This window comes from Propithecus coquereli, unplaced genomic scaffold, assembly GCF_000956105.1.
Source record: "Propithecus coquereli isolate 6110/MARCELLA unplaced genomic scaffold, Pcoq_1.0 Scaffold358, whole genome shotgun sequence".
NCBI classification, from domain to species: domain Eukaryota; kingdom Metazoa; phylum Chordata; class Mammalia; order Primates; family Indriidae; genus Propithecus; species Propithecus coquereli.
Genome location: NW_012149263.1, coordinates 671,240 through 693,424, shown reverse-complemented (window position 1 = coordinate 693,424; position 22,185 = coordinate 671,240). Strand labels below are relative to the sequence as shown.

General features: G+C 55.6%; 1 protein-coding gene across 1 annotated transcript in view; it reads right to left on the bottom strand.

The window, feature by feature from the left end:
• GPI (glucose-6-phosphate isomerase) overlaps nucleotides 1-17,835 on the bottom strand; it is a 23,702-nt gene extending 5,867 nt beyond the window's left edge. The window contains exons 1-9 of the mRNA XM_012651534.1: nucleotides 17,598-17,835; nucleotides 16,562-16,652; nucleotides 16,145-16,213; nucleotides 14,555-14,674; nucleotides 9,551-9,634; nucleotides 9,279-9,425; nucleotides 8,480-8,551; nucleotides 8,007-8,051; nucleotides 6,626-6,679 (exon numbers count right to left, since the gene is read on the bottom strand). Coding sequence (XP_012506988.1) covers nucleotides 6,626-6,679; nucleotides 8,007-8,051; nucleotides 8,480-8,551; nucleotides 9,279-9,425; nucleotides 9,551-9,634; nucleotides 14,555-14,674; nucleotides 16,145-16,213; nucleotides 16,562-16,652; nucleotides 17,598-17,719 — 804 coding nt within the window. The 5' untranslated portion in view covers nucleotides 17,720-17,835. The remainder of the gene's footprint in view (nucleotides 1-6,625; nucleotides 6,680-8,006; nucleotides 8,052-8,479; nucleotides 8,552-9,278; nucleotides 9,426-9,550; nucleotides 9,635-14,554; nucleotides 14,675-16,144; nucleotides 16,214-16,561; nucleotides 16,653-17,597) is intronic.
• Between the last annotated feature and the right edge of the window lie 4,350 nt (nucleotides 17,836-22,185).

Here is a 22,185-nt window from a genome sequence, read left to right as displayed (position 1 = left end):
TGGCCGGGCCTTCTCATGCACTCAAAGACCCGCAAGTCTGTTCCCCAGCCCACCTCCCTGAACACAGACCCGGGGCCTCACACCTGTGCCAGGCCCGCCTCCTCAGACTGAGGGGCCCAGAGCCTCATGCTTGTTCCAGGCACTCTTGCTTGGACAATGAAAGACCCAGCAACTCCTACCTGTGCCTAGTCCTGCCTCTTGAGACACTGACAGACCCCAAGCCTCATACCTTAGTGTGGTCATGCCCCCTTTGACGGTGACAGGCCCAGCACCCTACCCCACGCCCCAGGACACTGACAGTGACCCATACTTGGGCGTGACTGATGTCAGACTCAGCCCCGAGATACGCCTAGGCCTACCGCTCTCACTGCGCCTTCTCGACTCCGCGCTGTGCCCCTAACGACCATTTACGGAGCACCTACCACAGTCCTCACACAGGCAACGACAGCCGTCAAGTGGCAGAGAGAGGCCTAAATGCAGTAATCACGCCGGCGAGTGTGACGCTGAGAAACGAGCGCTCAGGAGAAAGGATCACGGGGCCGAGACCAGCCACAAAAGGACTCTGAGGGGTGCTCGGTCTAGACAGGAACCGTGAGGGGCGCCCCCAGGGAAGCACGGAGGGAGAGGCATTGCAGCAGCCGGAACAGCACAGGCCGAGGTCCTGTGGCCAAGAGCAGCCTTTCTTAGAAGAAAATTGAGCCCCAAAGGAAATAATTTGAGTGACTTTCCAATTCAAGTCAAGCATGGTCCAAGACTAGGATCCTTCTAGATACAAGGAGAGGTGTTAACTCATGACATCCAATAAATGCCTTGCAGTATTGGGGCTTAATTCCCTTCTGGGATCCCGCTGACACAGGCTGGGCAGGAAGCAGCACAGCACATTCTAGAAGATAAAGGAAGGAGTGAGCATCAGAGCGCCAAAGCCAAGAGTTGAGAGGCGGGAGCGCCGGGAGTCTGTGGGTGAGGTGAGAAGTCCCAGGGGTCACCCAGAGAACGACGCCACTCTGGCCAGGGGAGTGCAGGGGACTGAATCGGGGGCTACCAAGCGTGGCCCAGAGCTTTCTGGCTTGGCAATGAGATGAACAGTGGGGCCCCTCACCTGGAAAGGGTCCAGGCTTGGGGAAACCTTACCTGACAGACACAGTCCCATAAATTAAGCATGCTTGACACAGGCTCTTGGAACTCACCTCACGGACTCAGCTCTAGAAATGGACCTGAGCAGACGGCCAGCCCTGAGACGGGCAGATTCCAGGCTACTGACCTTGGCTGAGACCAGGTCCTTGGATGTCAAGGGAGAGCCCAGAAATGCCAAACAGTGTCTGATTTGAGCCTCCAAGATCTCAATCTGCAGACACGGGTCTCCAGACCTCACCTTTACCTGCGGCGGGCCTTGTAGAACATACCTTAAAGAGGCAGCTCCTCAGTTTGACGTTCTGTGCCTCACCTACCCCAGACCTCAGACCTCACCCAATCAAACGAGGTATAATCCTACCTTTTCCCTCGCTTGGGCAACTCAGACTCTCTGCCACCCAGAATGCAACGCCACCCTGCAGTCCAGCACCTTGCACTGGTTGTAGATCCTCGGGCTTCAGCAATGCCCTGAGCTCTGCCTATCACACCTGACCAGGTGCTGAGAACAGGTAGCTGACCTGGCTCAGGGCTTTCTCTCTGTCCTACCTGATCCTTACGGCTCCCCCAACATCTCCAAGCAGACCCAGGCACACACACACACCCGTGACGACTGTAGCTTTCCCTTGATAAGCGACCACGCTACCCACCTACCCGTGCCTGATCCGAACACCAAAGGGCCCACCTGTGTCTGACCCCCTCCTCAGGCCAAGCCAGCCACAAGGATTATGCATTCCTGCCTCACCCACTTCACCTAACAAGCCCAGGAATACTTTTGTGCCTGAACCCAGGTGGCACCACGTTTATACACCTCTGCCAAGCTGACGCAGTGGGTGGACACACCAGCACTGACACGGATGCAACGGCGTCACCTGGGAGACCTGGCTCTGCCCACCTGTGTCCAGCTCTAGACACCTGTCAGAGACACGCCCCAGACATCTCGGCTGAGGGCCCGGGCTTCACGTACCTGTCTGTGCCTAATCCTGACCCCTCACGCCTCAACTGACAGACCCAGGTCCACTTCCCTGAGCCCAGCTGACTCCTCAACCTTCCTGGGATCCAGCCCTATGTCCTCGAGCCGGACCTCGGCAGTCTATACCCTGCGTCTCCCTCGGCTTTTCACGTCTCAGACAGATCCAACGCCATCAACCTCTGCCCGATGTCCGCACCAACTACCTCAGGGAGGAGCCTCGGACCTCACTGACTGGGAGCACCTCTGCGTACCTGTGCTCCACACACCCCACCTGACAGATGGGGTTCCACCAACTTGTGACTAACCCGTTCTCCCCGGCCTAGCACCAGGATCAATGCACCTGAGCCAGAGCCGTGCCTCAGCGCCTCACCTGCAAGACCCCAGCTGTACATACCTCCAGCTGCAAAGTCCTTGCTTGAGAGAGATACGTCTACCTGCTCGTGTCTAACTTAGGCCCACACGCCTCCCATGAAACCCACATGTTCTACCTACCTGTACGGACCCCAGTGCTGTGGGCCTGACCTAAGAAGCCGCTCTACTCACCCGGGCTTAACCCTAGTTCTTCAGGCTTCACCACGAAGACCCAGAAGTACATACCTTCGCCTGAGTCCAGCTCCTCAAAGAGCCAACTCTACTCACCTGTGTTCAACCCTAACTCCTCAGGCCTCCACAAAAGACTGTATCTGGCAGACCGATTTTGCCTACCTGCCTCGGACCCTGGCTCCTCAAACAACACCGGGCAGGCCAGGCCAGGCCCACCTACCTGTGCTTGACCTTGGCGCCTCAAACCACACCTAGTGAGCCGGTTCTACTCACCTGTGCTTGACCCTGGCTCTTCAGACCTTACCTGCAGGCCAGCTTTACCTACCTGTACATGACTGACCCTGGCTCCTGAGACCACACCTGAAAGGCTAGCTCTACCTACCTGTATATAACCCTGGCTCTTCAGACCATACCTGGTGGGCCAGCTCTACCTACCTGAGCCTGACCCTGGGTCCTCACACTGCACCTGGTAGGCCAGCTCTGCCAATGTGCGTTTGATGCTAGCTCCTGAGACTGCACCTGGTGGGCCAGCATTCCCTACCTACGTTTGACCAGGGATCCCGAGAGTACCCCAGGTAGGCCAATTCTGCCCACCTGTGTCTCACACCTCAGCTTCTCATACCTCCTCCAACACAGTTGGCTCCTCTTACCTGGGCTCGACGATGACTTTTTGTATCTCACTGGACCATACTCAGTTTTGTGAACCTGCCCTGGTCCTGGCTCCACAGACCTTACCTGATGAACCCTGCTCTACACACCTGTACTTAACTCATGTTTTCAGAACTGACAGACCCAAAGATGCTAACCTGTGCCAGATACAGACTCCACACACCCTACCCAAGAAGCTCCCTTCCACGAACCCGTGCCTGGCCACAACTCCTCAAGCTCACCCAAGAGAAGCTCCACCTGCCTATCTTGACCCCACCTAGGAAATCCAGATCTACTCACTTGTGCCAGATCCCAGCCCCTCAGAGCTCACGTGAGAGACCTACTCTAGTCACCTGATGGGCCTAACTCTGGTTCCTCAGGCCTCACCTGACACAGCTGCTCTACCTACCTGTGTCTGACCTCAACTGCAGGACAGAGTTTAATAAATCTGACCATGGCTCTTCAGGTCAACTACCTCTGCTTGCCCTTGGTTTCACAGAAGTTACCTGACAAACTCTACCCGCCAAGCTGGACCCGACTTCTCAGACTTGGGTACAAACCAGGGCCTGACCTCAGCAGCTCAGACCTTCCCTGTGAGACCCAAAAGTACAAACCTGTGTCTCACGTTAACCCCTCAAACCTCACCTGCCGGACCCGCTCTCCATACCTGTATCAGACCCAGGCTTCATGAACCTTCCAGATGGATGTAGTTCTCCATCCGTTCGCCTGACTCCAGCTTTTCATTCTTTTCCCCCTCCCCCGCAGCCCTGTGCATCATCAGAGCTGCCCAGACGTCACCTGAGGACATAGCTCCAAGCTGGACCCAATGATGGGTTTTTGCCCTCATTTGCCATACCCGGCTCTACCTGTCTATCTTCAGCTCCAGTGTCCTCACCTGCTCCTCAGGCCTCCACTAAGTAACCCAGTCGTACACACCGTGTCTGATGCCAGCTCCCGAGACCTCAGACAGACACGCTCCACCGACTACGCCGGAAAGACGCCGCCATACACCTAACCTGAACAGACGCTTCCCTCAGACCTGACAGACCCTGGCTGCTTCCCTCGGCCCGAACGCAGCCTGGTGAGAGTCGTGCTGCCAAACACTGTCTGACCACCTAGGGCCTCGGACACGTCACCCCACAGGTGGGGGACTCCAGATCTGTACCTGCCACGAGGCTGTCGGACCGAGCCTCACAACAGAGCTCCTCAATCCGTCCGCCTGTGCTTCACCTGCTCCCCAGACCTCGCCTCCTTTTGGAATCAGGTATGTCCTACCTCTCCGTCACCTGGGTGACTCAGACCTCACCCCAGCCAGACCCTGAAGCCACAGGCCACGCCTTGGACCTGTTACGGATTCTCAGAGGCCTCTGTGACACCCTGAGCTGTGCCCATCACACGTGGTCAGGATGCTGAGAACCAGATGGCTCACCTGTGTTTACCTAATCCTGAGTCCCGTACACTTCGTCTGAGTGATCAGCCACCCGCTACCTGACCCTCACTTTTCAGAACCGGTCAGAGAGACCCCCACGTAGCACCTGTCCCGTGCCACAGATGCAGACCTATTCCCACAGAGCCAGGCCCGAGTAGCTGCACAGGACTTCGGCTCTTCAGCCCTCACTCGACGGAACCATCTCTAAATACCTGTGGCTCCTCCAGAATTCACAGACCTCACCTGTATCGTTCCCTGTCCGGGCTCCTCTTCAGACCTCACCAGCCAAAATGGGCTCTCCAGTGCGTGCTGACACACGAGGCTGCCCCGACTGGCCCCGGCAGACCGAGTCTCAGCACCCACACATACCTCCACCAGCCTGGGCTCCCCCTCATCTCAGAGCCAGCACTGCTTCCCTGCGCCTGACCTGATGCCTCTGCTTGCCTGAGGGACCCTAGCTAGCGCCAGAAACTTCACCTGCTCCTGTCCCTGGGTTCTTCTTGACTCAGCCGCATACGCTCTAGTGACTCCGGCAGGTACCTCCTCCAGCCACTGCGGTATGTCCAGCCTGGCTCAGGAGGCCCCCCTGTGCCTGCTCCAGCCACTCAGGCCTCACTGCCTAGCCCCGGCCCCTTGTTCCTTTGCCCACCTGTCATTCCTGGGCCTTACCTGGGAGACCCCTTCTCTCCCTGAGCCACACCCCAACTCATCTCTGCGTGCTGGGTGGTCATGAGCAATGACATCCCTGCTCTGCCGGGCTCCTTGCCTAGCGGGGGTGCCCGCACGTCCCTGCCCACCGCCTGCTCAGGCTCCGGGTCCCAGGGAGGAGGAGGACGGCGCCCCCTCCTTAGCAGGCATGCAACATCTGTTAGGAGCTGCACAGTCTCGTTCGACTGGGGTTCCTCGTCTGCGCCACTGGACGCAGAACATGATCTCAGTGACTCTTCTCAATTCTTCCAAGGATGGTACATAACTAGTCCCATTCTAGAAAGAAGTTAACTCATTATACGGAGGGGATGGCTTGGGGCATTAGGGCTTCATTCTCTCCCAGACCCCAGTAGAAAAAGGCCTTTAGAACATTCGGAGTAACGAGTCCCATCTGTGGATGCTGCCACCGAGCAGACAGCCTCCAGTCCAAAGGCCTGGCAACAGCCCCAGTGGGAGAACCCCCGGATGGGCACTGTCCTCTTCAGTGCGCCAGCACAGCCCGGGTTAGGGCGCCAGACCCGCGCCACACCCGCACTGCAGCCCTGCAGCTGAGCCCTTCCAGCCAGCGCCTGCAAGCTCGCAGCCCTCTCCCACCACTGCCGAACGCAGGCAAGCCCACGAGGAAAGCGCCACTGCTGGGCTCCAGCGGAGGTGAGTCCACGTGCCCACCTGTCGCTACAGAGCGGCCTGCAGCTCTGTCCCTGAAGGCAAGGTTTGCTCTGCGACCTGCCAGGCACGGCTCCACCCAGGCCCCAGCCCGGTCCTCCTCTCCACCGCCCCCAGCTGCTCCCGCGGCTCCTTCCAGGCCTTCTCAGTCACACCTCCCGCCTCAGCCTGCCCCTTGGCCTTTAAAGATTGTGGCTGCAGTTCAGAGAAAGGTCATCACTGAGAATAACTCATAACCTGAGCTCTGTGAGGGGGGTAGGGGTGAGTGCGGCTGGCAGGCACGCAGGGGAGTATCAAGGAGCCCTTGCAAGCTCTGCCTGGCCTCAGGCAGAAGTGGAGCCCTCATCCTAACTGGGCTGTTCTTGCCCTACCCGTCTCTAAGGGCCTCTCTGCCTTTCCCAAGCTAGGTATGTAGCAGGTGCTCAATAAATGCTACCCTGACCTCACGGGCCCTCATCTGCGGCTGGCTCAGTGGTCGGGACTTGGCAAGGACACATCATTCACCCAGGGCAGGAAGCACCTGTACTTACATCCCAGAACTCGAACATGTTTTGAGGGTCAATTCCAAACTCCTTCACTTTGGTCTAAGGAGGGCGAAAGGAAGCATTTGTTAGTAGAACGAGGAGGAGTTCCAGGAGAGGAGCTGTGCAGTACGAGGTGCACGACCCCTCACCTTCCCCAGAGCCCCAGACGGGGCAGGGCTGAAGCAGCCAAGGAGTTGAGGGTGGGGTCCAGGATCTGCCCACCCAGAGCATCCACCAGGCCAGCTCACACCCAGCACCCCAGTGACTCTGTACCTGCCAATCCTCCTGCTGAGGGGGGCTGCACACCCCGTGTGAGGACCTGGCCCACACCCCGCCCTGCAAGAACGGTCACCTGGGCCTGTCCAAGAGGTCAGAGGATGACCCTTCAGGACATCTGGGAGCCTGACCCCAGGGCTGGAACCCGAGCACACGCAGGGGCCACCCTCCAGGCCAGGCAACACACAGCCTGGACAGCTGCCCAGCCCTTCTCATATCTGGGAACGTGATCCTGCCCCAGGAAGCCTAAAGGAGAGGACCGATCCTGCTCTTCAGGTACTCTAGTCCCCCGGGCAGATGGGGCCGGCAGCCCCTTACCTATTCCCCACAGGAGGAGAAGCCCCACTGACGGGTCTGAGCTCTGCCTGCAGGAGGCAGGCCGCGGTGCTGTGGTTAGCCAGCCTTAAGGCGTCCCGTGTCGGGCAGGTCAGCACTGGAGGTGGAGGTGGAGGAGTAGGGGGTGGGAGGAGTGACCAGGATGACCTGGGTGTGGTCCCAGCTCTGAAACAGCTTAGCACGGTGCCTGCCACACAGCAGGCGCCAGGCGAGGTCGACTGGTGCTGTTACTCCTGGAGCACAACCCCCGCTCTGTCCTGCTGAGCCTCCCCTCTCTGACCCTGCACAGCCTTGCAGCCAGGCAGGCAGATGACCTGGTTCTAACTGCAGCGTCACTAACTCACATGATCACTAAGTGGGAAGCAAAAAGTCACATCTCCTCACTGGGGCTTAATGTCCTTAGGTGAGAAATAGGATGCATCCCCCACCCCTGCCCAGCATGTCCCAACTGGGGAGAGGCTGGGGCCAGAGGCCAAGGTAGGTCACGTGTACGGAGTGATCTGGGAACCAGTCAGGCTGGGAGACAGACTGGGTTATCACGGTCCCACTGTCCGCAAGCCCCTCCCCAGGGCTGCAGAGACCAAAGGGGAGAATAGAGAAAAGGCAAGGATGGCGGCTTCCAGCACCCAGGCACCCAACCCTTCCACCCCCTCGGCCCAGCCGAGAGCCCCAGACCTGTGAACCACATCTCAGCTTTTATGTTCTAAAAGGCCGTGATCTGATGGGGCCAGTGCCCTCCCAGGGAGGTCGCGTGGGAGGCCACACAAACACTTACCGTGTTGGTGGACAGGGCAACAAAGTGCTTCGCAACTGCAGAAGGCTGCGAGAGACAGAGCCAAGTTTTACCAAACCCACCCCAGAGGGTCCTCCAAGGGCGGTGATCCTCCCACACTAGAGACACCAGCGTTCTGCGTGGGACTGACTATTCCCGGTTCTTGGTTCTGAGGCTGCTGGAGGAGGCCCACATCAAGGTCAAGAAGGCAGAGGTCACAGGCCAGCCTGCTCATCCCCCCGCAAGTGTACAAGGCCCAGGGATGTCCCTCCCCTGTAAAATGGGTGTGGCTAGGAGCAGAAAGGATCCCGCAGGCCACAAAAGGGCTCTGAGCCAGTTAGAGCAGGTGCCATGTTCGGCGTGTCCAGGGCTGGCAAAGCCAGAGATGAACAAAGGCAGGCATCAGAGTAGGCCACCTCCTGCTTCCAACTTTAGGAGAAACAGGGCTCTTTCCAGCCGACACGCTGCTCACTCACATCCTTGGCTGACAGGAGAAACCACTCCTTCGCCGTCTCCGCGTTCGTGATGGTCTCCTGCGTGGTAAAGGTCTGCAACCAAAGAGTACAGTGGTTGGCCCCGAGACCAGGTGGGGTGTGGCCTCCGGCCAGGGCTCAGCAGCAGAAGCCACGTTGGTGCCCAGGTGTCAAAAGGAGTATCTGCGGTCAGTGCCAGTTATCCCGCTAACCTCCAGCCCACGTGTACACACAGCCACGATGAAGTTGTAGCATTGTCTTGAGATTCCACACTTTGTAACCAAAGAAACGGGGACCTCACTAAAAGCCACACCCCACCCTAATCCTGCAGGTCAGGCAGAGGCCAGGGCATCTCCCTGCAGCTTTCTTCAGCCCAGGCTGGGCTGGGTCTCAGAATTCGGATGGAATTCTTAACATCTTATGTACGTTAAATTGAGTAAATGGAGCGTATATGACAACAAAGACCCCATATTGTCAAGGCACGGCTCTGCGACCAGAAAAGAGCAAACGTGAGGATCTGTGAGAACGCAGAGACAGTCTGAGCTGAGCAGAGATTCCGCAGAGTGAGTGGGTGTGGCCTGACGACAAAGGCTCAGATTGACTCATTCGGGCTTTCCTCAGGGCAACTGTACTTGCTGCCAGAGAAGGGGACAGTCTGAGGGCAGCTGCGTTGACCCGATCCACAAAGCGCGGTTCCCTCAGAGCTGGTCAGGAGGGTCCGATGCCCAGGGCAACGGCAAAGTGTCCGTCCCTCCTGCCCCAACATGCACAAGCTGGGGCCATCGGCACCCAGAGCCTGTACCTTGGAGGCGATGATGAACAGGGAGGACTCGGGGTTCAGGTTGGCCAGGGTTTTGGCAATGTGGGTCCCATCGATGTTGGAGACAAACCAGACCCGGGGACCTCCTGAGGAGTACGGCTTCAGGGCTTCAGTCACCATGAGGGGTCCCTGCGGGAGACTCAGCATCAGAGAACAGGATTCCAGGTGCACCAGTGTGGACAGCAAGGTCCCCTCACTGGAACACTCAAGAGCTCCCAGCCCCTCACCCCACCCCACGGCAATCCTCCCCTCACCAGGTCAGAGCCGCCGATGCCGATGTTGATGACGTCCGTGATGGTCTTGCCTGTGTACCCCTTCCAGTCACCACTCCGCACACGCTGGCACAGAGCACAAAGATGTGATCAGCCCAAAGCCCGTGGATAAGTTCACAGACGCCATCACTTCTGTGTCCTGACGCCTCAGTCCCAACTTTCAGGCCCTTGCAGGAGTCTCTTCAGACCACAGTGGTAGATCTGTGCCACCCTCTCCACCAAGTGGCCTTTATTTCCTCATCACAAAAGTGCGGTGACATCCCCACCTCACTGTAACATTGTCAGAATTTGCAAAACCAGGGAGAACTCTCAGGAGAACCTAATACACCAGGGACAAAGAGATGTGAGATGCCAACTGCTCTGACTGGTCTGTGTGGGGGCGGGAACACCAGACACGCAGCCAATCTCCAGAGGGACTCCAGCGATTCCTGCCTCCGGGAATTCACACCCCCTGGACGGTTCCCTCCGTGCTCAGGAGGGCTGAGCTTGCACCCATCAGGATGCTGCAGCAACGATGGAGCGTGACTTCAGACGTTAGGTCATAAAGGAACCTGCAGTTTTTACTTCGCTTTCTTGGATCACTCGCTTTTGGGGAAGCCATCCGCCATGCTGTGGGGACACTCAAGCACTCCTATGAAGCAGCCCACATGGCAAGGAACTGAGGCCTTCTGCCAACAGTCAGTGCCAACTTGCTCTTTGTGTAGAGGAACTACCTTAGACGAGAATCCTGCAGAAACTGCCAATCCTTCAAATAACTGCAGCCCTGGCTGATACCTTGACTACGACCTCAGGAGAGACCCCGAACCAAGACCAACCAGGTAAGGCGCTCCTGAACCCACAGACTCTGAGATGATAAATATTTACTGCCGATCCAAGCCAAGTTTTGGCATCACTTGTTGTACAATGATAGATAACTAACGCAGAATCTGGTACCAGAAGTAGGACATGGTCAAAATAAAAACAGCAACGTGTGGGTGAAAGATGGAAGGACTTTGAGGAGAGAATTAATGAAAGCCTAAGAAACAAACAGTGGCAGAGATTGTGAGCTGAAGTCTGCTAGCCCTCAAGGAGGCCACGGGTAGGGGTTTAAAGACAAGGAAGGAAAGCGTTACTGGAAATTGGAGGAAAAAGAATCCTTGTTATGTAGTGGCACAAGTTTAACGACACCGTTTCCTGCATTAACATGGAAAGTACAAGATGTCCCTATTGAGACTGGATGATGTAGCAACATAGCTTTCAGGCTATGCTGAAAGAACTTCCTGGCTTCTTGGTCCTTATAATAAAATGCAAGGCGGGAGAAATAAGCTAAATGAAGAACTTTTTGGGGGTGGGGGGGGCGCAGAGTTTTGCTCTGTCACCTGGGCTGGAGTGCCACGGCATTAGCCTAGCTCACAGCAACCTCAGCCTCCTGGGCTCAAGCAATCCATCCTCCTGCCTCAGTCTCCCAGAGTGCTAGGGTTACAGGCGTGAGACACTGCACCCAGCCTAAATGAAGAACTTTTAAACAAAAAGGAGCCAGGAACTGTCAGATTTGAAAATTCCCAGCCGCTCCAGGCAACAACTGATGCTAAAATTAAGAGATGGCTCCTTGGCAAAGCTCAAATGCAGGGCACCGTCACAAAAGCACAATATAAAAATGAAGCCAAGAGTGTAGCTGTGAAGACCTTTGTTAAGACCTCAGGAAGAGGTAAGGCAGTAACACTGAGAACCTTCTGGTTAAAGATATGGCTTCTAAGAAGCTTAAGGGTATTATCTCTGCAGTCTCAGGAGCAAACGCAGAAAGGATTTACCTTGAAGAAATTTGTGGGTATGGCTCTGGCCAAATGGTGTCAAACCCTCCCCAATATACTTCAGAGGACACCCACAAGGTTTTAGAAATACCTGAATTGTCAGAAATACCACCAGCTTGGACTGAAAGGGGCCGGAGAGAGTATAACACAAAAGGAAAAGGGGCCTTAGACGCTCACATTTCTCCAGGTAGTAACAGGCTGAGAAAACTGCCGTTTCAAACACAGGCAACTTTCACGTAAAAAGGACGTGTGGGAGTGAGGACAAGAGCCTGGAAAGCTTATTCCTGGGCCTTGAGTCCTGACCAAGCAATTGCCAATGTGTGTCCTGCTGAATTGCAGAACTGCTATTGTGTGCCTTTCATTTCCCCCTCTTTTTGAAAAGTAATTCTCTAGGCTGGGCGCCATGGCTCACGCCTGTAATCCTAGCACTCTGGGAGGCTGAAGTGGGAGGATCACTTCAGGCCAGGAGTTTGAGATCAGCCTGAGCAAGAGTGAGACACCCCATCTCTACAAAAAACAGAAAAAATTAGCCGGGCGTGGTGGCACACGCCTGTAGTCCCAGGTGCTTGGGAGGCTGAGGGAGGAGGATCATTTGAGCCCAGGAGTTTGTGGTCGCAGTGAGCTATATACTCTTCCCCACAGCAACAAGACCCAGTAACTTTTATTATTGATTTAAATAATAAAGTAATCAACTGCCATGGGAGAATTTCCATCAATACAAAAAGAAAATAAGCTGCTCAGCTTCTGGACCCTCAATCTCACCAGTCAAGGGTTACAACAAAGCATTCCAGAGGGGAAGATGTGTTCCTCTTTAATACAGCTTCACATACCCTTTGCTTGACCAGGTGGGAGGTTTTACAATGCCCACCAATTCTGTAATTTCTGTTTTCAACTTCCTGGTATATCCTCAACAGCACAGCAGGTCAATCCAACTGCAGCTCCCTAATTCCTAAGTGGGCCCAGGACCACAACATATGAATAGACACTGTTTTTTTTTTTTTTTTTTTTTTGAGACAGAGTCTTGCTTTGTTTCCCTGGCTAGAGTGAGTGCCGTGTCAGCCTAGCTCACAGCAACCTCAAATTCCTGGGCTCAAGCAATCCTTCTGCCTCAGCCTCCCGAGTAGCTGGGACTACAGGCATGCGCCACCATGCCCAGCTAATTTTTTCTATATATATATATATTTTTAGTTGTCCAGATCATTTCTTTCTATTTTTTAGTAGAGACGGGGGTCTCGCTCTTGCTCAGGCTGGTCTGAACTCCTGACCGTGAGCGATCCACCCACCTCAGCCTCCCAGAGTGCTAGGATTACAGGCGTGAGCCACCGCGCCCGGCCCCAGTAGACACTGTTTTTGCTAGTAAGTGCTCTGACCAATGAGTGCAGGTTGGTTTCAGGTTTTGCCACTACAATCAAATCCTAGTGAACATCTTCACCCAGTCTTGGCAAACCTTCCAGAGCACAGCCATGGGGAATGCTCCTCACCATGGAGTTGCTGCTGTTCAGCAACTTTTTTCGAACTATAAATACCCCATCAGTCTGAGTCAGGTACTCCACTGGCCGGCTTTAAGGGGCGGAGGGCCTTTCCTGGAAACAGGGCCCCAGACGGTCAGTGCCACACTGTCCACATGGCACGCCTGAGCACACACAGACTGACCAAACAGAGCACCAGGCTTCTGAGGCATCCATTCTGCCACTCACAGCACATGGCTGGAAATGCCCTTCCCCACACCTAAAGCCCCTCACATGGACTGACCACCCTGAGGGATATTCTGGAATCCAGGTTCCCAGCAGGATCCCAAGCCTTCCTTGCCCAAGGAAGTCACACTTATGTGGCTGCCAGCTTTAGGATTGATGCCAAGATCACCTCCTATTGTCAGCATCATCTTCAGGTCTGAAGGTGGCTCTTGGCCAAAGCAACCAGACTTTGACCAGCCACACGCAGGGCCACTACTCTTAGGGACAAGCAGCGAATGTTCACAACAGACGAGCTCAGATGATCACCCACAGAGCATGCATAACCCGTAGGGACAGACATGCACATGCTCACACAAACACACAAGCCCCTAGACATCACCCTTGTACTCTAGGCTCGAGGACGTCGGCTGACCCTTGCAGGATCACCCCTGGATAGGCAACTGAGGCAGCAGCAGTTGACATGGGGAAACCGAGCTGGTTTCTGAGGCAACCCCCATCCCTGCCTCACACAGGAAAAGGAGGAAGCACGGCTATATGCATGTCACCGACAGAGGACACCTCTCACACATTTCTCAGTGGAAAAGAGCTGCAGAAGAGTAGGCAGGAAACAACCTGTGTGTGTGCGCGTGTATGTATGTGTGTGTGCATGTATGTATGTGTGTTTCAAACAGGAGACAACGATGTGTGCATATGCTACTATATGCAAAGGAATGTTTTGAAAGATTTCATGGAAACCTTTTTATTTAATTTTTTTTTTTTGAGATAAGAGTCTTGTTCTGTGGCCCAGGCTGGAGTACAGTGGCACAATCATATCTCACTGTAACCTCAAACTCCTGGGTTCAAGTGACACTCCTGCCTCAGCCTTCTGAATAGCTGGGACTATAGGCACACACCACCATGCCCAGCTAATTTTTTTTTTCTTTATAGATGGGGTCTCACTATGTGGTCCAGGCTAGTGTTGAATTCCTGACCTCAAGCCATCCTCCCGCCTCAGCCCACCAAAGCACTGAGATTACAGGCATGAGCTGCCACACCCAGCATGGGAAGCTTTACAAAGGCTGCCTCTGGAGAGAGAGCTGGGAGTGGGGTTGAGGCATTTTTACATTTACTTTGATTCTAGACTAGGCAATAAAGGCATATGACTAAAGAGGATAGAAAATGCAAGTCTCCTGCACTATCCTTTCTCTCAGGGGCCTCATTTTTCATTTCAAGCTTCTGCCACTGGCCAGGTTGTCACCATGAGCCCACGGGTGTCTGCAATTCAGGAAAGAGACCACACCCACTGGTGGCAGCCATGGGTTCCCTCAGAGCAGGGCTAGGGAAATTTGGGCCTCAGCAGAGATCCCGGGGTCAGCGATCACGCAGGCCACCCCTACCTCAGGCTACAGGGAGGGCCTGAGTCCCGCCTCCAAGGAGAGCAGAGGAGCTGCCCATCAGGGCTCCCAGATTCCCAGATACGTGTATATACAGCCAGGGGCAAGTCCGGCCCAGCAGACGCTTACCTGACAGAAAGTTTTCATCTTGTCCAGAACCCTGTTGACCTCCGGCATCACATCCTTGCCATTCACCAGGATGGGTGTGTTTGACCGGTTCCGCAGGGCCACATGCAGCACTGCCCGATCCTGGGGGCAAGGGACAGTGCGTGAAGACCACCCCCTCACCCTGCGGCAGCCACGCTCCCAGCTGGGAATGGTACAATGTGGTCCCGAGAGTCAGCTCAGCCCTCTATCCACCAGCCAGGCAAGCCCTGAGGCCTCTGCTAGCACCACGGTCTTGTACCAATAACCCACCACATGTTTATGGAAATAGGAGCCACCCCAGGACTCTGGGGAAAGCAAAGCATGTGCCACCCCTTATGTGCTGCAGACACAAAGAAGAGGATGGGGGGGAACCTGAACATGCCTAGGACAGGCCACGAGGGGCCACCATAGGTGCTTAGGGCACCAACAGCCAGAGGAAAGAACAGTGAGCAAAGGCAGAGAATGGTGGCAACAGATGTCATTGGAAGCAAGCAAAAATGCCTCCAGGGGACCAGGGCTCATTAAGCCTAAAGTAACCTCATCCTCCGCAGGAGAGCACACAGTGTCTGCTGGCGCCTTCTGGAAAGTGTCCTTAGCCCCTTGGATGTGGAGCAAGGCAGGCGACTCAAGCTTCTCTCACCCAACAGCTGCATCACTACCAACTGCTGAAAACCAAACCTGAAGTCTGTGACAGGTACCAGGCAGCTGGCCTGATCACATGAGTCAAATGGCCCCATCCAGCTGAAACCAGCAGAGACCTTGAGGGAAGGTCTAAAGACCCCAGGTGGGGAGGGGGATAGTGTTGGGATTGCAACCTGGTGAGAGGCTAGGGTGGAGGGCTTCATGCCACCCTGCCTGACCCCACTTCTGCCCTACATTCCATAGGCAGATGCACCCCTCCAAGAAGCAACCCCTGACTCCAGCCTCTCTTAGCCTAGCCTGGCAGCGCACAACAGGCTGCCTGTGCCTCTTGCAGCTGTCACATCTTGGATAAGTGACTTGACCTCTGAGTCTCAGATTTCTCACATGTAAGAGGAGCAAAATGCCATCATGAGGACAGAGGCTCTGAGCGCTCAGTGTGGTCTCACACCTCCAGGCTTCCACGGCACGTCAGGAGCAGGGCCCGCAGGGCCCGCAAGGCCTGGCCTTACCACTGCTTCCCACTGACTCCTCCCGCTGAGGGGGTTGAGATATTCTGTGACATAAGATTCTGTTTGTCACTAACAAAATTTGCAGCGAGGATATATCAGAGTTAAGTTCTCCAAGAAAATGTCTGAGCAAGCCTTAAGAAACCGTCTTCCTTCGGGTTTGAGATGTGCTCCTCCCTGGGCAGACACTGGGAGCCATTCCAAGGAGCTCACCAAACCCAGACTGTCAATCTTGGGGAAGACACGCCCCCAACCCTGCAACCAGTCTAAGGAAAAGGCCTTTAGGTCCCTCATTAAGCAAAAGCATTGCCTAAGAGAAGGGGTGAAGACACAGGGTGACACCGCTAACAGTCAGATGAACCCCAAAGGGAAGGAAGAGGCCCCAGAGCGTACGCGCAACCTGGCATCCACCAAGCCTGCTCACCTCCGTGTAGTTGATCTTCTCGCCATTGAACATGTGCTCCCGGGCGGCCTCCACACCCCTGGACTTGGCCTAGGAAGAGAAGACACTGAGGCCTGGTCTCACCGACATTAGCCACAAGTCTACGTCCCCAAGCACAAGGCTTGGTGCTGCCCCCAACAGGCTGACAGGTGGCTGCAGCCTGGCTCCCTCTCCCACTGTCCGGGAAGGGTCTGCTCAGACATCAGGAACTGGGGTCCTCTGGGATGCTGCTCAGAACCTGAGCCACGGACAGGTGATCAGAGTCCTCCATTAGCACAGGGGCAGTTACTGAGGTCCAGTGAGAGAAGGAATTTAAGATGCTCAAGGCCCTGGGCCAGGAACCCAGCTCGCTTGTTACACTGTGGGTCACAGGTCAAGCCTCCCGAAGCAGAACATTACCAGGTCCACCAGCATCTTCATCACCTCCTCCGTCACGAGGTTCTTGGAGTAATCCACCAGGATGTGCCCATGATTGGTGTTGAGGGTCAAGCTGCAGAAAGATGCAGAAGCTGCTGACCACACCCACATCTGCACAGCCTGCCCCCTGACCAGAGCAGCAGCAGGAGCTGCTTCCAGAAGAAACATCATCCCTGTGCCACACCCCAAAAGGGCTGCACAGCGGTGGTGTCTGTCCCACCAGGCTGACCTGCAGCAGCACAGTTAAAGATGCCATTCTCAAAGAATCCAGATGCAGCAGAAAGGACATATCCTTATCTCAGACAAGGAACTGGGAGCAGCTCCCCTGCGAGCCCAGGGAGTGACCATCCCCTCCCAGAGGTTCCACTCTCTGCCTCAACTTACTCAGGCATCCATCCGGATGACACGGCTGGCTGCCGAGGGCATCTGGGCCACAGACCCTCCTCCCGCCAACCCCAGCCTCAGAGGCCAGAGCATGCTTGGACCATCTCCGCCCAGGGTTTCCTCCACGCTCCTTCCCATTTCCTGGTGGTTCACAGGTCCGCGGCCCTAGCCTCTTCGGCAGGAACCGCGCCCCAGCATCTCCACCTTTCCCCCACGGCCCCCGCAAATCTCCCGGGCCTGCCCACCCTGCAGTCAGTCCAAGCCCCTCTGTCCAGAAGCGGATGGAAGGCGCAGACCTCTGCCGCCCGCTGCGTCAGCGGAGCCTCTCCTCACAGTTGGGAACGGAGACCCTTCTCGAAGGGCCAGGCTGGGGCGGGGACCAGGGCAGGGAAACCCCCACGCAGGGGCCGCTGCTCCTCATGACTAAGCAGCCCCGGCCCCGAGACCTGCGGCGAGCTGCGCGCCCCCGGAACCTGTTCCAAGGAGACTTCAAGGACGAAGTGCGGCCTCAGCCTGGGCCCCCATCTGTGCCCCCGGATCCCCGGGAACCGCCGCCCTGGGCCTCCGGCCCGGCCTCCCGGCCCTGGGCCCGGCCCCGCCCGCGCTTCGCGCCCCCGCCTCCCGCCGCGCGCACCTGAAATGGTGGAAGCGTTCCTTGTCGGCCTCGAACAGGCGGCGCAGGTTGAGCTCGGAGCCGCGCTCGCGGTGCCACTGCTGCAGCTTCTGGAACTGCGGGTCCCTGGAGAGCGCGGCCATGGCGGGACTGGAAGGGTGAAGCGACCGCGAGCAGCGGCGAAGAGAAGGAGGGGCGCGCGGCGAGCGGCCACGGGGGCGCGCGGCGGCCTTTTATGGCACAGGCCCCGGCCCCGCCCTTCTCACGCCCCGCCCCTTTCCGCGCGCCCCCGCCACGCCACGCCCCTCGCTGCCCGCTCGGCGACCTTGTCCACCGCCCCTGCTCTCGGGTCTCCTCCTGTCGGGGCGGCCTCTTATGCCGCCGCTCCGCCCGGAAGTGACTGAAGGGCAGAGGCCGAGCTCCCCGTGCCCTGGCCCGCTTCAGGCATTCATTCAACAAAACTTATCAACACCTTCCGTGTTAACCGGTAGCGTTCCAGGGGCTGTGGATACGTAAGTGCCAAATAACAAGTAAAATTTATGATCCGTCACATGCTGGTAGTGCCGCTGAGGAAGAAGAGCAAGCTGAAAAGCATGCTGAGAGTAAGGGTTGCAATTTTACACAGAATGGTCAAGAAACAACTCACTGGGGAGGTGACATTTGAGCAAAAGCCTGACGGTGAGGGAGAAAGCCATTGGCCACTTGGGAGGAAAGTGTTCGGGTTCAGGGAACAGCAACTGCAAAATTCCTGAGACAAGAGCATACCTAGATGTTCCAGAAACAGGAAGAGGCAAGTGTGGCTGGGGTGGAGTGAATGAGGGGAAAAAGAAAGAAGATGAGGTCAGAGAGGGAAGGGAAGGCAACAAGATCACGTAGGACCTTGTAGGACCTTGTAAATCATCGTAAGAACTTTGGTTTTTGTTCCGAGAGAGATGGGAAGCCACCGAAGGGCTCCAATGAGAAGAGGGACATCATCTGACGTGTTTTACAAAGGATCAGACTGACACAGCGGGCATAGAAGGAAGGACATCAGAAAGGAGGCCACTGCAATAACGCAGGCCAGGGAGGAAGATGGCTTCGGTCAAGGTAGGGGGAGTTGGGCATGGTAGTCTGGATATATTATGAGTGAAGAACTGACACTTTCCTGGTGAGAGCAAGGTCAGGATGACATCTAATATTTGACCCGAGTTCCTGGAAAAATGGAATTGTCATCAACTGAAATGAGGAAGACTAGGAAAGTTGCAAGCTTTGGGGGGGGTTTGTAAACACGCTCAGTTTTCAAATCCTGTTGGACATCTAAGTGGAGGTGTTGATTGGGTATTCGTGTCTGGAATACAGGGGAGAGAAGGTCCCAGCTGCAGGAGAAACTTGGGAGTCATCAGTGAACAGACAGCATTGGAAGTCACAAGCCTCGATGAGAGCGAATGAATGCAGTCAGAGACAACAGGTCCAGGAACTGGGCGCTGTTACACTGAGATGCTCCATCACACGGTTCCCCAGAAAGGCCAGCCAACCACGGAGTGTGTCCTGTGCCGCTGCAGTCCCAGGCCTAGGTCTTCCTCCCACCCACCTCCCAACTCCATGCAGTTGCTGCCACCTCGTGCCTCCACAAATGGCTTTTCTCTCCCTGTCCAGGATGATTTGGGGTCCTAAAGATGAAAACGGAAAATAGGAAGGGGCTGGAAACTGAAGAAATGAGTAGTCACAGTACTTTCCAGAGAACAGCCCTGTCCACATGGCCCTTCTCTTAGAACCCGCAACTCTTAAGATTTAGCCGAGCTTCCTCAGAAGGGCGTGGTGGCCCGTACCCATAGTCCCAGCTCCTCGGGAGGCTGATCCAGGAGGATTGCTTAAGCCTAGGAGTTCGAGGCTTCAGTGAGCTGGGATATTGCCACTGCACTCCAGCCTGGGCGACAGAGCAAGACCCTGTCTCTAAAACCAAAACATGACTGAGCTTCCACACCCAGCACAACCCTGACGATGCACAGCAGTATCTGTTGTACTGGAGTTCTGGGAAAGACTCCAGCCAGAGTTTCCCATCGAAGCCATTTACTTATCTGCACAGAACAGCACTCCCACCCAAAATCCTGTTTCAGAACAGAACCTCACCCAGCAGGAAGGCCAGTCTCAGTAGACTCCATTTTTCTAGTAGGTTCTTTTTGGTGACTGTGGTGGATAACAGTTGTCTTTGTCCTAAACCATTACCTCCTGCCCTGTGTTTCTTCCACGGCCTGACTGCATGGGTCATGAGCACATGACCTAAGCCAGCCAAACAGGGTCCTTTCCTAGGACCCTGCAGCCAGCAGGAGAAAGTCTCGGCCTTTTGTGGCATTAAGCAGCATGTCTGAAAGAACAGACCTGATGAGGTTCAGTCCCCATGGTCTCAAGGAAGACAATGGAGAGAATGACCCCTAGAGAGATCACAAGAGTGAACCTCACAGTGTCCAAATTCCTGGGGCCAGGCTACTCCTGCCTGCAGCTGGAATGGAAATCAGTGCTTCCCCCTGGTGTTTATGTTGTCACTAACAACTCCAAGTCTTTCCAAAGATTTTGGGTGTTCACCTGCCCACTGCCACACTGCCTTCTGCAAAGTCCTCTCCCAGCCGCCTAAAACCCACAGGAGCAGCTCTGAGTATTAGAGAAGAGGCAGGAGGTGAAGCTTTTTCAATTCTATTATAAGCAAAGAGATATGTTTTTTTTTTTTTTTTTGAGACAGAGTCTCCCTCTTTTGCCTGGGCTAGAGTGCCGTGGTGTCAGCCTAGCTCAGGCAATCTCAAACTCCTGGGCTCAAGTGATCCTCCTGCCTCAGCCTCCCGAGTAGCTGGGATTGCAGGTATGTGCCACCACACCCGGCTAATTTTTCTATTTTTAGAGACGGGGGTCTCGCTCTTGCTCAGGCTGGTCTCGAACTCCTGACCTCAAGCAACCCTCCTGCCTCGGCCTCCCAGAAGGCTAGGATTACAGGCGTGAGCCACCGCGCCCGGCCACTCCGATAGACTTTCTAGAACTATCCCGGGGAGGCGCGCCCAGCGGGGACGCTGAGTCACGGTGACCCGGCGAAGGTGAGACCGCGCGTCCGGGGCTCGGTGCAGCTCCGAGCGCGGGCACTATCCGGAGGGCTCGTGCACACGTCTGCACACGCGGGAAAGGCAGGACCGAGCGCAGGCACTCCTGGGGGAAGCGTGCGCACGCATCTGCATGTGGCCTGGCACGTCCGGGATGGGCGGTGGTGCGCGTGTGCGCATGTCCCGGTGCAGGATCTGGAGCTCGGTTGCCGGGAGGGAAACGTGCAAAAACGCCTGTGTCCGCACGTCTCAGATGGAGATGGTGCGCGCATGTGCGCATGCGCTACATGGGCCCGAAGTGCGCATGCTCTGCATGGGGGCGGACTGTGCGTGCGCACGCGCACGCCAGGAGGCATGCGGGGATGGGGGACTACTTCCCTCCCGCCTCTCCCCCCGCCCCCCCCCCAGGAACTTGTCCCTTGTCGCGTCGGAACTTCATCCCCAGATTTTCCCTGTGAACCCATGGCTAGGTCTTAAAAAAAAAAAGCCTCCCACCGTACATAGGTGTGGCTTCCATGAGAATAGGAAGTCATGTTCTTCTTAAAGGTCTACATAGTCCTGCCCCTGGCGCCCCATGTTAATGCCGGTACAAACTCTGGTGATAGTGTATTTTTCTTTTAGTCCAATGTGAGAGCCTTTTTTGACTAGTTCTATTTTTTTGTTTTTTAAGAGACAGGGTGTGGCTCTGTCACCCAGGCTAGAGTGCAGTGGCACAATCATAGATCACCGCAGCCTCTTAATTCCTGGGCTCAGGTGATCCTCCTGCCGCAGCCTCCAGAGTTGCTGGGACTACCAGTAGCTAGGACTAGGGCACATACGACTACACCTGGCTGATTTTATCTTTTGTGGAGGCCGGTCTGTCTGGCTAAGTTGCCCAGGCCAACTCCAACTCTTGGCCTTAGGCGATCCTGATCCTCCCGCCTTGGCCTCCCAAAATGTTGGGATTACAGATGTGAGATGCCTAGTCTCTAGTTCTATTTTTGCTCTGTATTAGAATTTTAAAGTTCGGGCCCCAAAACACCTCCTTTCATCTGTCTCAATTTGCTTTGTGGTGGTCCCTGGTGCTGCCCTTCACCTAGGGACATGTGGCCGTGATCAAGACTCGCTCCTTGCTCTCATGGGACCTTGGTTCCAGTGAGGTACAAATGCAAACACACAAGATTCCAAGGGACTGCTAAGTACTATAATGTGAAAAAAAGCCAAGTTGGAGTGTGGGCTCTGGCCCTACAGCAGCCTCAGGTTGCAGGGCACAGGCAAGGCCACGTGGAAATGTGGGGGTCTGGGCACGGGAACCCCTGAGGCTGTAGAGGGAAAGGCAGGGGAAAAGCAGGAGCAAGGTGAGGACCAGTTGATGGCAGAGGAGATGTAAGAATACGGTGGAATTTGAGTGTGTGTGGAAATGTAGGACTTCAATGAGAGTGAAGGAAAGAACCAAGAGTATCTTACAGGACAGCAGCCTGAGCAACTGGGTGGACAGATGGTGGTGTTCTTACCAAAGATGGGGAAGACGGGGTTGTCTCCCTTCAAAGACCGAGTTTCAAGGG